Raw genomic sequence first — 13,543 nt, forward strand, 5'->3', positions numbered from 1 at the left:
TAGAACATATCCTTATGCTATCTATTTCTAGCATAGTAAATGACCACGTAGAGGATGTGTTATTGTTGGTTTTGTTTAAAAGAAAGAGAAAATATTTTCCCTACCAAATAACCATGTAATCATAATCTGCATCATCTCAAAGTTATTCGTAGAAAATTTTATGAAAGTATATTCCTTCTTTTCGAAAGTAACAAGGAAGCGCAGTCGATGGGGCACGATTGTGTAGTTATGTTGCATATATTTCATCATAGGTATATCTGGCGTGAAGAGTAGATTCCAAAGACACCTGAAATGGTTTGAGAGGGCTATCTGTAAATATTGTCTGTAAATTTAATATTTACAGATTATGTACACAAAAAAAAAACAATGTTAATTTTTGCCATAAGGACGAAGATACGAAACGATTTGCTTTGGTTCGAGACTAACGCGGGAAACCAGCCATGTGCTTACGTAACGTAGATATTTAGTAAACAAGTTGACAACTCTTCTTTGATCATTCAATCAAACGGTGCCAAGAAATAAAGTGAGGGTAGGAACAGTGAAACATGTGCTGACGGGAGACAGGTTTATATGGTTTGTCAAGCCTTCAGTTACATAACAGCTTGCAGTAAGTATTTCGCTGGTTAAATCTGTTTTTGTAGCCCAAGTGAGATCTTATACGTATATATATATATGTGTACAGGGTGTCCACAAGGTCTGGGTACATGGAGTAGATAAGATCATAACATAAACAATTAAATAATAATTTCTTAAAGTATGTGTTGATCCCCATGTACCCAGACTTTGTGGACACCCTGTATATACTTTCTCAGATGCAGCACGGAATTTTGTCAGCGAACAGGTCGCGGTCTCAAAGCGACGAGAATATTTTGACAAATTAAATTTTAAATGTTGAATCTAACGGTTTGTGTTTCTAAATTGCTTATAAACACCTTCCATGCTGCAATTATATATATAAACGGCAGAAGTTACAAAGTGATATAAGATCCTCGATGTTGATGTGTTCCTGGAGTCAATCAGTAACTTCTGCCGATTATTAAAATAAATATATATACTCATGTTTCTGAATTTTGTTTTCCCGTCTGTGTTACCAAACACATACACACGCCTGTATATATATAATGTTGAAGTAGTAGTATTACACACACACACTCTATTAGATTGCTTTGTTTTGGAGAAGAAGCGTATTCACAAACAAAGAGTGAAAAGGCCGATCTTTGGTAAAGATCGCCGAAGACACTTTTTACGGAATAGATCGCCTATAAGGAAGCAAACTTTATGAGTTTGCAAACTGATATATATGTACTACTACTGGTACACACGAATACTTTCGTGGCAAATTATTTGAATCTGAGATCGTGTTGAAACTGTGTTCGTGTGTGTGTGCATGTAATGAAATGCTCCAGCGTGACCCCAGTTTTGGCAGAAACCAAAAAAAAGATATGGTTAATGTTTATTAAAACCAAAGATCGCCCTATATATATATATACACACACTATATAATTTACATCTATTATATAACGATCATTGTGGGGACAAGATTCGGATGTCCATCTATCTATCAACACACGTGTGTTTTATGGTAGATCGTCCGTCAATTTCGACGATGACGCGTTCGTAATTCTCAGTCGATTCACCGTGACACTATTTTCGATGAGGCTGGTCTTTGAATTAAAGTTCCAAAAATCCCACGTGTTTCCACGACTAAATACAAGACTACCATATATATATATATTGTGTGTGTGTGTGTGTGTTGAGATCTCGATTATTTTTGTTTTGCCAAAATAGGAAATTGTGTTGTCGATGACTGTGGAATAAGAAACAAAAAACCCTGTAAAAGATACCCCTACCAATTCATAATTTTTAATGAAATGGTAATCAGAGGGCGAAGGTAAAGAATACGCACACCCGGGGTTTAGGGCTAGGATCAGGGGTTATGGTTACGCCGAAAACGGGTGGTGTGTGTATTCTTTACCTTGGCCGATCTTCTGTTCAGCTTCCTCCCAGAGATTCTTACTAACCCATCAGTATTAAGCTTTCGGCTTGGACCAAATAGTTCTGTTCGATAATTGTCCATGATTTTGCTGTTCCATCGTATAAAAAAGATCTACCTTTTTATTATTATCATCTGTAAATCACATATACGATGTTGATGTTGGTCGCACATTTGGCCCTAAAAAAATATTTCCCATGCTATACATTAAGTATATATCCTGCGTTTGTTTAAATTTTCTATTGCTACGAATTATTATTGTTGTGATGGGAAGAAGAAAGATCAGATTTACGAAAGTAAAACCGGTGTATTATATACCACAAGAAGGTTTATGATTTGTACTATACTCTTTCTGATTATAACCACCGAACATTTCAAAATATATATATACTATAGCCTCGGGCCGACCAAAGCCTTGTGAGTAGATTTGGTAGACGGAAACTGAAAGAAGCCCGTATATATGTATATATGTTTGTGTGTCTGGGTTTGGCCCCCCCCCCCCCCACCATCGCTTGACAACCGATGGTGGTGTGTTTACGTCTCCGTAACTTAGCGGTTCGGCATAAAAGACCGATGGAATAAGTACTAGGCATCTAAAGAATAAGTCCTGGGGGTCGATTTGCTCGAGACTAAAGGCGGTGCTCCAGCATGGCCGCAGTCAAATGACTGAAACGAGTAAAAGAGAGTAAAGAGTATATGTGGTAAACGCAGAGTGACCCAATGTAAAGAGCAGGTGTCGGGATGGGGGACCCAGAGGAGAAAGGCAGATAGAGGGGAAGGAAAAGGGGATGCGTGTGTATAGGGATGAGAAAAGTGCAGAGGGTGGAGGAAAAGTGGAAATGAAGTTACATGATTAAATAGGCAATAAATGGGAACAACAGCGAATAACTAGAAAGAGAAATAGAAGAAGGAAGAGGGAAAAAAGAATAGAAAGAAAAAAAAACATAACAAAAGAAACAGATAGCGTCTGGGAAGTTGTTGTTGTTGACACTCCGTTGCTCATGACGTCGAGGGTTCCAGTTGATCCGATCAACGGAACAGCCTGCTCGTGAAATTAATGTGCAAGTGGTGGTTGAGCACTCCACAGACACGTGTACCCTTAACGTAGTTCTCGGTGGGGATATTCAGCGTGACACAGTGTGTGACAAGGCTGACCCCTTTGAATTACAGGCACAGCAGAAACAGGAAGTAAGAGTGAGAGAAAGTCGTGGTGGAAGAATACAGCAGGGTTCACCACCATCCCCTACCGGAGCCTCGTGAAGCTTTTAGGTGTTTTCGCTCAATAAACACTCACAACGACCGGTCTGGGAATCAAAACCGCGATCCTGCTTTCTTAGTCGTATCTGTAGGGAAGTGGTTATACACCATTTGGTGTACACCGCTTCCGTACATTAAATTTCTAGAAGAAACAACGGAACGCAGATTCTGAACAACATAACAATATTTATTTACAGTGGAATTCAGTTCACGCTTGGAGGGAATTCGGTAGCTCGTCGCCCTCGGTTAGTGAGACGCCTTCTGAATGATTTCCGTGGTTATTTGTGAAGCTCTGGTGCTGACATGTGAGAGAGCTCTGTTGGACGTCTTGGCTCGACGGAGATCAGTCAATGAAGAGACTGAGAAAAGGCGCCAAAGCTGGGTGTTGAACTCCACGCATGCGCATGAGACTCTTCCTGTATTCCTTCTGGAACTAGTCCCTGCGCATGCGTGGATAAAACTCCGGACATTGAACATATAACAGTCGTCTGCTATAAGTTGTCACTACATATCTAATAACTTCCTTCTGTTGGTACCTTTCAATGCTGGCAATGTTTTTCTTTCTTCTTTACTCATTGCTTTCTACAACTCATCTAAAATTTTCTGATCTTCCTCACTTAAATCACTTATTATTATTATTATTGAGCGACAGAGCAATGCATGCCATCAAAGTGACACTGGGGTATAAATATACAAAGCCCAGTATACCCATCATGACTACCCGTCTGATAAGGGTACACCAGGCACAGGCATCAAAACCATACGTGCACAACATGGTGATCTCATATCAATATAACCAGCGCATGACCTCGCAGGTGGGGCCCAGTTAGAATTTTTTCAGGTCAAGTAGTCCATCCCGCTCAAAAGGTCCCTGAATAAGGTATGTTTAAGGATGTTGAGCAAAACACCCATATTTCCAAAGGTGAATTATTAAAACCCCAAAGAAGTCCTCTCAACACATGGCTATAATGCTCCCCCACTATTTCTACTCGTGATCAGAGATGCACATATCGTCAGCCACAAAGGGACATGCTCAACTGGTTAAGGTCAAACAACTGACAAGGAAATCTGTGGTATTAAGCAGAATATTTGCTGTAACCCATCTTTTATACCAAGACAAAACAATGTACATGATAACACTCCCAATCATTTATTATTATTATTATTATTATTATTATTTATTTATTTATTTCTATCCAACATTTCAGATGAGTGCAAAACAGTCAAAAGCAGTGAAAACCGGCAGCAAAAGTTCAACAGCCGAGGAAGTTAAAACAGATATACCGAGCTCTGGTTCTCGGACAAGACGAAGATCAGTGCGGAAGAACTATTATGAATCTGATAACGCGGATGATTCTAGCAGTGACGGGGACGAAGAACGGCAGAACTGGAAACCAAAGCCTCAAAGACCCTTCAGTAAAGCGAGAAGAAGTGAGGAAACCGATAGTTTTAGTTCAGAAGATGACTTTCAGCCTCAAGCTAAAAAAGTTAAATCAAAGAAAATTAGTCGGAACCGGACTGTCAGTGCTCAGAAGACTAAAACGAAACTACGAATTCCTATAACAAATAGCAGTAGGACCAGACGGGATAAAAATAATGATGATGATAAGGAAGGGGGTTCTAGTGAGGAAGAAGAGAGGAAAGGGATGAAAGTGGGGTTTAATGATAATTCTCAGAGTCTTTTGTTGAGCAGTGAAGGGAGTGACTCTGATGTTCCTGAGCCTAAATCTACATTTGTTAAACGTGATGCCTTGGGAAAATGTAAGCAGAACATTGTGAGCCACCATGAAAGTGAGCCAAAGCAGGCAGAGGTGGGTAAAGAGCAAGATGTTGAGGGCTCTGGTGAAAATAGGGCAGCTGATGAATCGAAGCATGATATAAAGAATTCTGTCTTTAATGAATTTTTGTTGGGTGTGAAAGATGTGAATGTTGATAAGTGTGACACTGAAACGAAAGCTAAGTTAAAAGAGGCTGACGAGAAAAATGTGACTCGTTTGAAGACATCCAAGAAGAAGGTTGGTGGGCCCAGCAGGGGGTGCAGAAGCTCATTGAAAAAGAAGGATAAAAAGGAATTACCGGCTGCTTCTAAATCTAAAGGACCTCGTCACACCAAAGGTGGGGGTAGCGGTGAGGATAATGATGATGAAGGAGGTTCTGAAGTTGGCGGAAAGAAAGCTAAGCGAACGAATCAGAGAAGGAAAACTGTGAAGACGAAGAAAAAGGAAACAGAAAAAGCTAGTGATGTGAAGAAGATGAAGGCAGGTGAAGAGGACGACATCAGAGCTATGTTGATGAAGGTCGAAGGTAACAAGCATCTGGGGGAGCAGAATATGGCAGGGACCACTGAAGAATCGAGTGACTCAGCATGGGAAGAAGTTGCTGGTAAGTTCATTCTATTTTGTTTTTTTTTTGTTTCAGTCATTGGACTGCGGTCATGCTGGAGCACTGTTTTGAAGTGTTTTGTCAGACAAATCAACCCTCATACATTTTTTTAAAAAAATTTTAGTTCTATAGGCGTAGGAGTGGCTGTGTGGTAAGTAGCTTGCTTACCAACCACATGGTCGACTTAACTTTTCGTCCTTTCGGGGTCGATAAATTAAGTACCAGTTACGCACTGGGGTCGATGTAATCAACTTAATCCCTTTGTCTGTCCTTGTTTGTCCCCTCTATGTTTAGCCCCTTGTGGGCAATAAAGAAATATGAATCGTTAGCACGCACTGGGTCGATGTAATCGACTTAATCCCTCTGTCTGTCCTTGTTTGTTCTTTCTATGTTTATCCCCTTGAGGGCAATAAAGAAATAAGAAACGTTAGCACGCCGGGCGAAATGCTTAGCGGTATTTCGTCTGTCTTTACTTTTCATCCTTTCGGGGTCGATAAATTAAGTACCAGTTATGCACTGGGGTCAATGTAATCGGCTTAATCCCTTTGTTTGTCCTTGTTTGTCCCCTCTGTGTTTAGCCCCTTGTGGCCAATAAACAAATAAGAATCGTTAGCACGCCGGGCGAAATGCTTAGCGGTTTTTCATCTGCTGTTACGTTCTGAGTTCAAATTCCGCTGAGGTCGACTTAGCTTTTCATCGTTTCGGGGTCGATTAAATAAGTACCAGTCATGCACTGGAGTCGATGTAATCGACTTACCCCCTCCCCACAAATTTCAGGCCTTGTGCTTATAACAGAAAGGATTGTTATCTCTGTTATTCTGCAGATGACCCAACCTGTGCCTCCACCAGTACAAGACAACCTCAGGAATCCATTGAGATCACACTGGAACATGGGGAGTGGATGAAGAGGAAGAAGAAAAAGTTGAGTAGCAGACTTGGATTTATTGATTTATTGATTTGTGTGTGTGTGTGTGAGTGTTGAATTGTGTGTATGTATGTGAGTGTGTGTTAAAAGAGATTTTGCTAATGTTTCTAGCAAACCAAATGACCATGTAGAGGCAAACTTATTTCATTCTTCGTTATAGCTCGTTAACAAATTTAACCCTTTTCTTACCGTATTTCTTTTGGAAGACGCTATCTTTGCGTCAATTAATTTTGAAAATAATGAATTTAATAAAATAACTTTGTCATATAGTCGCAGGAGTGGCTGTGTGGTAAGTAGCTCGCTTACGAACCACATGGTTCCGGGTTCAGTCCCACTATCTCTGTTGTAATTAATTTTGAAGATAATGAAGAATTTAATAAGATAACTTCGTTGTTATTTTATCTGGAGTTTGGAACAAAAATTAGCATAAAATTTTGATGGATGGTTTTAATTTGGATCACTTTTTAACCTGGAGTCTGAATCGCAGAACAAGAGATGGTTTCATGAGGTTTTTTTTTGGTTTTTTGTATTTGTAGAAAAAATTCTGGTCAGGAAGAATGGCAGGCATTTCTACGAAGGCTTTTCAACAACTTCCAACGCAATCTGAGAAATCACACACACAAGGTGAACTTATCCACTTATTTGCTTTGCTCTGTTCATTTATCCATCTTTATCTTTTACAGTTTGTCAGTCATTGGACTGTGACTATCCTGCAGCACCAGTTTGAAGGGTTTTAATCGAACTAATTGATCCCCGTTCTTATGATTTTTTATTTTTTTTTATGTTAGGTATATTGTTGGTCTCTTTTGCTGAACCACTAAGGTACAGGGACATAAATAAACCAACACTGGTTGTCAAGTGGTGGCAAGGGGAAAACATAGACACAAAGACACACAGACATGACAGTCTTCCACTCACAAGGCTTTGGTCAGCCTGATGCTGTAGTAGAAGACACATGTCTAAGGTGCTACATGGTGGGACTGAAACTGGAACCATGTGGTTGGGAAGCATGCTTTTTACCACAGCCACTTCTGTGTCTACAAGAAGGAAAGGTGAATGAAGTGAATGGTAAAGAAACATAGAAGTGTAATTGATGGGAAATATCAGCGTGGAGGTGGGGTGGCTAAGATGAAGGAGAGAGAAGTGACTCATGCATGCATGCATGCACACACACACAAACACACAGTGTTCCCCCCACTGCTCCTGCTTATCATCCCCGGCAGGGGATGGTGGCGAACCCTGCTGTACTCTTCCACCACAACTTTCTCTCACTCTTACTTCCTGTTTCTGTTGTACCTGTAATTCAAAGGGTCAGCCTTGTCACACTCTGTGTCACGCTGAATATCCCCCCCCCCCGAGAACTACGTTAAGGGTACAACGTGTCTGTGGAGTGCTCAGCCACCTGCACGTTAATTTCACGAGCAGGCTGTTCCGTCGATCAGATCAACTGGAACCCTTGACGTCATAGGCGACGGAGTGCTAACATACACACACACGCACAATCCCGACACACTTTTCTCTCTTGTTTTTTTCCCTCTGAATCCTTCCTGTTGAAGAGCATAGGCTCAAAACATAAAAGACTTTTCCATTCTGCCTGAGCATTAAACTAATACACCTGCTTGTAGTTCCTTCACCTGTCTTTGTCTTTTGTTTTCTGTAAATTGGAACTACAAATGGGCATCTTTGCAGTTTTCACCTACCGAATCCACATATAAGGCTCGGTCAGCCCGAGACTTTAATTAAAGACACTTGCCCAAAGTGTTCAAGCATCCAATTAAAACATCCTGATTCCTGTCCCTCGTTAACACGGCCCCAACATACCGAAACTTTCATTTTCATTTGATTAATTATGTTTTGTATTTCTTCGATTGGTTTATTTCAGGTGCATCTCCTCTGCAGCCTCTGTCATGGAATGCACCTGAACAGAATCTGCAACGACCCAACAGTTCAAGCCCTCGGTCTTTCGTTAGTGTCGCGTGTACCACCACGGCACAAGCTCACATTAACGAGCGTCAAAGATGTTGTAATTAATTTCTCGAAGACGATAGAAATTCACACGAGAGAAAATCCAGATGGTGGCGGCAGTGTTGAGGACGGGGTATGTTTTGTGTTCCTTGTCCTTCTCCTTCTTCTCATCTTCTTTTTTGGCTTCAGCTTCTCTTTCTTCATCTGTCTTCCGCTGCTGCCCCACCTCCTCCGTTTTCTGTTTTCTTCTTCCTCATTTCCCCTCCACCTCCACTGTCTTTTTCCTTCTGTCTTCTCCTTTCCTCGTCCTCCTCCTCCTTTCCTCTGTTCCTCCTCCTCCTTTCCTCTGTTCCTCCTCCTCCTCTTCCTCCTTTCCTCCTCCTTTCCCCCTCCTCCTCCCCCTCCTTTCCCCTCCTCATCTCCCCTCCTCATCTCCCCTCCTCATCTCCCCTCCCCTCCCCCTCCTCCCTCCCCTCCCCCCTCCTCCCTCCCCTCCTCCCCTCATCCTCCCCTCCTCCTCCTCCCCTCCTCCTCCTCATCCTTTCCCCCCTCCTCCTTCCCCCCTCACTTCCTCTCCTCCTCCCCTCCCCCACTTCCGCCTCCCCCACTTCCGCCTCCCCATTCCCTTCCTCTTCTCCCTATCCCTTTCTACCCTCATATGTCCCTCTCTCCCTCTTCTTTTCTACTCCCATACCCCCTCTTTCCCCTCCCCTTCTCTCTACCCTTCTTGCATAAACCCAAATACTGCCTTCAGGTATCTGATTGCTTTACAGTTCTTTACTTTTTCGTTTTTCATTCTTTCCTTCTTCTCCTCACCATTCCAGTTTTCCTGTGATGCAGTGATGGAAGCGTTCTCTCTTCGCAGGGCGAGCAGTGCCAAAGAACTGGTGTTGGTAAGTTCAGTCTTCATCTCATTTCTTCGCTTCGCCACGCACCCATCCCCATGAGCACCATCCACTCCCACCCACCACCCACCCCGTTCAATACCTCCCGCACTCCGGATGCTCTGCCTGTCTCCAACTTTCATCTGTGAGAAGCCCTTTCAAGCCAAGTGAAATCGTAGTTGTGGCTAATGCTAGTGGCATATAAAAAGCACTCTTTCAGTTTTGGGGCCTCATAGAAGCAGTGACAAGTGACTGAGACCATTGACAATATGTTGTGCTTGAGAAGACCTATCAAACCCAGTGAGATAGCAGTCATGGCTGATGCTACGTAACTGGCTTGTAAAAAGCACCCATTACACTCTTGGTGCAGCCCTCTGGCTGGCAAGCTTCTGTCAAGCTGTCCAACTTATGCCAGCATGGAAAATGGTTGTTAAATGATGATGAAAAAGCAATACCTGTGTTTCCTTTATTTCCCACTTTGAAATCACAAATGTCTCTAATCTCTCGCTAATTCCTTTGTTTCAGATGGTTGCTGCCACACTGCGGGCCCTTGGTTTAAGAATCCGCATTGTTCTCTCCTTTCATCCAATACCCATGAAAGACACTAAGGTAAGTAAATGTCTGACCTTTGACATATTCACCTTCTAGACCAGTGTTTCTCAACCTTTTTACCCTTGTGTAACCCTTAAAATAAATTACGTGTCTCAAGGAACTCTTGCACAAAAAAAATTACGTACCATATCTTTCTCATATTTTTTTCATTGTAGTTCACATGGTAAATATCATATATATATATATATATATATATATATATATATATATGACTGTTGACTGAACACTATTCAATTTTTTTTCTCCGTGTTTTTCTCCTTATTTCTTTCTGTTGAAGAGCGTAGCTCGAAACGTCAAAGACTTTCCGTATTCCTGAGCGTCATACTAATACATCCTTTTGTTATTTACACCACCTGTCCTCGTCTGTTGTTGTTTTTTCGTATATTCTCCCATATATATATATTTATACATGGTGAATCTTGCAAGCATGTCAGCAAGTGACTAACTGACTTTTGCTTGGGGTTTCTTGCTTTTATAACTATCCAGAAGAATAGACGTATCATTGAGAACAATGGATATAGTTGGTGGTCTTGTTATCTCTATTCTAGCTTTTGGTGGAGTAGAAGAGGTTAGAAAAGTCAAGTGGTGAAGATATTATTTTGGCCAACCTAAAGGCATCTGGCAAATGTAAACTGTCACAGAAAATCTATTGTTCCATCGTGAGAAAAGTTCTGTTGAACTGTTAATTTAAATTTGGCTATGGTGGATCGAATCCACTGCATGCCAGCAAGATCCACAACATCTATATATATATATATATATATATATATATATATATATATATATATGGTTGTTATATTTTTGTCATAACATAATAGGTTAGATAGGATGATGTCTATATTACATCATCATCATCGTTTAACGTCCGCCTTCCATGCTAGCATGGGTTGGACGATTTGACTGAGGACTGGTGAAACCGGATGGCAACACCAGGCTCCAATCTGATTTGGTAGAGTTTCTACAGCTGGATGCCCTTCCTAACGCCAACCACTCAGAGAGTGTAGTGGGTGCTTTTACGTGTCACCCGCACGAAAACGGCCACGCTCGAAATGGTGTCTTTTATGTGCCACCCGCACAAGAGCCAGTCCAGGGGCACTGGCAACGATCTCGCTCGAAAACCCTACAAAGGCCAGTCAGGCGGTATATATATATATATATATATATATGTCTGTACGTATTGTATCACAATAACCAATGATATGTTGTGCTTGTATAGTAATATTACGATCATGAAATTTTAATAATAATTGACCATTTTGCAGGAGAAGACAAAAGCTAAGAGCCAAACCTCGAAAAAGACAAGCTCCACGCCTAACATTTCAGCGAAAGACACCGAAAGTAATGTGGAATCAAGTGGAGGGGTTCAACAAACTGAAACCAAGAAAGGAAAGGGTAAAGCTATAAAGATAACTAAGGTGAAGGCGAGTCTGAAGCGAGAACCCTCAGAAGAAACTGCAGATTTCAGGAAATGCCGCCCAAGTCGTGCACAGAAAGCAAATGTGAGTTATAAAGATGCTGATAGTGATGACTCGGATGAGATTAAGCCTGAAGTGAAGAAGGGACCCTCGAGGAAACCTACGCAAAAAGCAGCATCGGAAAAGTAATTATTTACTCTCTTTACTCTTTTACTTGTTTCAGTTATTTGACTGCGGCCATGCTGGAGCACCGCCTTTTAGTCGAGCAAATCGACCCCGGGACTTATTCTTTGTAAGCCTGGTACTTATTCTATCGGTCTCTTTTTGCCGAGCCGCTTGGTTACGGGGACGTAAACACACCAGCATCGGTTGTCAAGCGATGGTGGGGGGACAAACACAGACACACACACACACACATATATATATATATTGGCATTAGGAAGGGCATCCAACTGTAGAAACCCTGCCAAATTAGATTGGAGCCTGGTGTAGCCATCCGGTTGCACCAGTCCTCAGTCAAATCGTCCAACCCATGCTAGCATGGAAAGCGGACGTTAAACGATGATGATGATGATGATGATATACATATATACGACGGGCTTCTTTCAGTTTCCGTCTACCAAATCCACCCACAAGGCTTTGGTCGGCCCGAGGCTATATTAGAAGACACTTGCCCAAGGTGCCACGCAATGGGACTGAACCCGGAACCATGTGGTTCATTAGCAAGCTACTTACCACATAGACCTATTTATTTATTTATTTATTTTTTGTTATCATTATCATTAGTATTATTATTATTCCATGACCCTAGTACTAGGGTGAGATTTGGTGCTAACCTTCTCATCCTGCCCCCCCCCAACTTTTTCTTGCTGTATTTTTTAGGAATATGGATTTACTAGGAGGAGAGGATTCCCAGTCCCCTAGCTCCTGCTCCTTTTAGTTGCCAAACTTCTTACCCCACAGCCATGCCTGCACATATATTATATTTTTTTGATTGATCTGTTGAGTCTTATTCAGTGATTGATTGATTGATTGATTGATTGATTGATAATCTATTTTGTGATGGATCGGTGTATTGATTTCGTATTCTGTGTTGTTGCTGTTACAGTTCTGGTTCATCGAGCAGCGATTTTGAAGAGGACACAATTGAGTTTAGAAGTGTTGAGAAAAAGAAGACGAATAAAAAGACTAAAACGGTTGCCAAGACAACGCCTCATAGACTTATCTCAAGTAGTTCTTCAGACAACAGTTTATCGACCAAACATGGTAAATATGTCCCCATCTGAGAAATGCCAAAATATTTTAAAACCCCTTTTTGTCCCAGCCATCCCGACACCTCTCTTGGTAGTAAAAGGTTCACATTGAAATTAATTATAACTTGAAGAATGATACAAGATTTCAGTTGGACAACATCAACAAAATATATACCAGTTGGTATCATCGTGGCACTCCATCGTTTAAGATGACAAGATTTCCAGTTGATCCGATCAATGGAACAGCCTGCTCGTGAAATTAACGTGCAAGTGGCTGAGCACTCCACAGACACGTGTACCCTTAACGTAGTTCTCAGGGAGATTCAGCGTGACACAGAGTGTGACAAGGCTGACCCTTTGAATTACAGGCACAACAGAAACAGGAAGAAAGAGTGAGAGAAAGTTGTGGTGGAAGAGTACAGCAGGGTTCACCAACATCCCCTGCTGGAGTCTCGTGGAGCTTTAGGTGTTTTCACTCAATAAACACTCACAACGCCTGGTCTGGGAATCGAAACCGCGATCCTATGACCGCAAGTCCGCTGTCCTAATCACTGGGCCAATGCGCCTCCACAATATCATCATCATCATCATTTAACGTCTGCTTTCCATACTAGCATGGGTTGGACGATTTGACTGAGGACTGGCGAACCAGATGGCTGCACCAGGCTCCAATCTAATCTGGCAGAGTTTCTACAGCTGGATTCCCTTCTTAACGCCAACCACTAACAGTTAAGAGCGCGGGCTACTAACCTCAAGATTGCAAGTTCAATTCCAGGCAGTTCCTTGAATAAATAATGATGCTAATAGTAATAATAACAGTGTCAGCAAAAAAATAGCTGGCTCCAATCTGATCTGGC

The 13,543-nt window shown here is 41.7% G+C and overlaps 1 protein-coding gene across 1 annotated transcript in view; it reads left to right on the forward strand.

The window, feature by feature from the left end:
• Positions 1 to 339: 339 nt before the first annotated feature.
• Positions 340 to 13,543, forward strand: part of LOC106874214 (DNA repair protein complementing XP-C cells homolog) — a 28,761-nt gene continuing 15,557 nt past the window's right edge. Inside the window, exons 1-9 of the mRNA XM_089346280.1 lie at positions 340 to 607; positions 4,459 to 5,632; positions 6,457 to 6,553; positions 7,094 to 7,181; positions 8,440 to 8,655; positions 9,347 to 9,415; positions 9,932 to 10,015; positions 11,281 to 11,618; positions 12,542 to 12,699. Of these exons, the coding sequence (XP_089202406.1) occupies positions 4,459 to 5,632; positions 6,457 to 6,553; positions 7,094 to 7,181; positions 8,440 to 8,655; positions 9,347 to 9,415; positions 9,932 to 10,015; positions 11,281 to 11,618; positions 12,542 to 12,699 (2,224 nt within the window). The 5' untranslated portion in view covers positions 340 to 607. The remainder of the gene's footprint in view (positions 608 to 4,458; positions 5,633 to 6,456; positions 6,554 to 7,093; positions 7,182 to 8,439; positions 8,656 to 9,346; positions 9,416 to 9,931; positions 10,016 to 11,280; positions 11,619 to 12,541; positions 12,700 to 13,543) is intronic.

This window comes from Octopus bimaculoides, chromosome 30, assembly GCF_046866305.1.
Source record: "Octopus bimaculoides isolate indiv1 chromosome 30, ASM4686630v1, whole genome shotgun sequence".
NCBI lineage: Eukaryota > Metazoa > Mollusca > Cephalopoda > Octopoda > Octopodidae > Octopus > Octopus bimaculoides.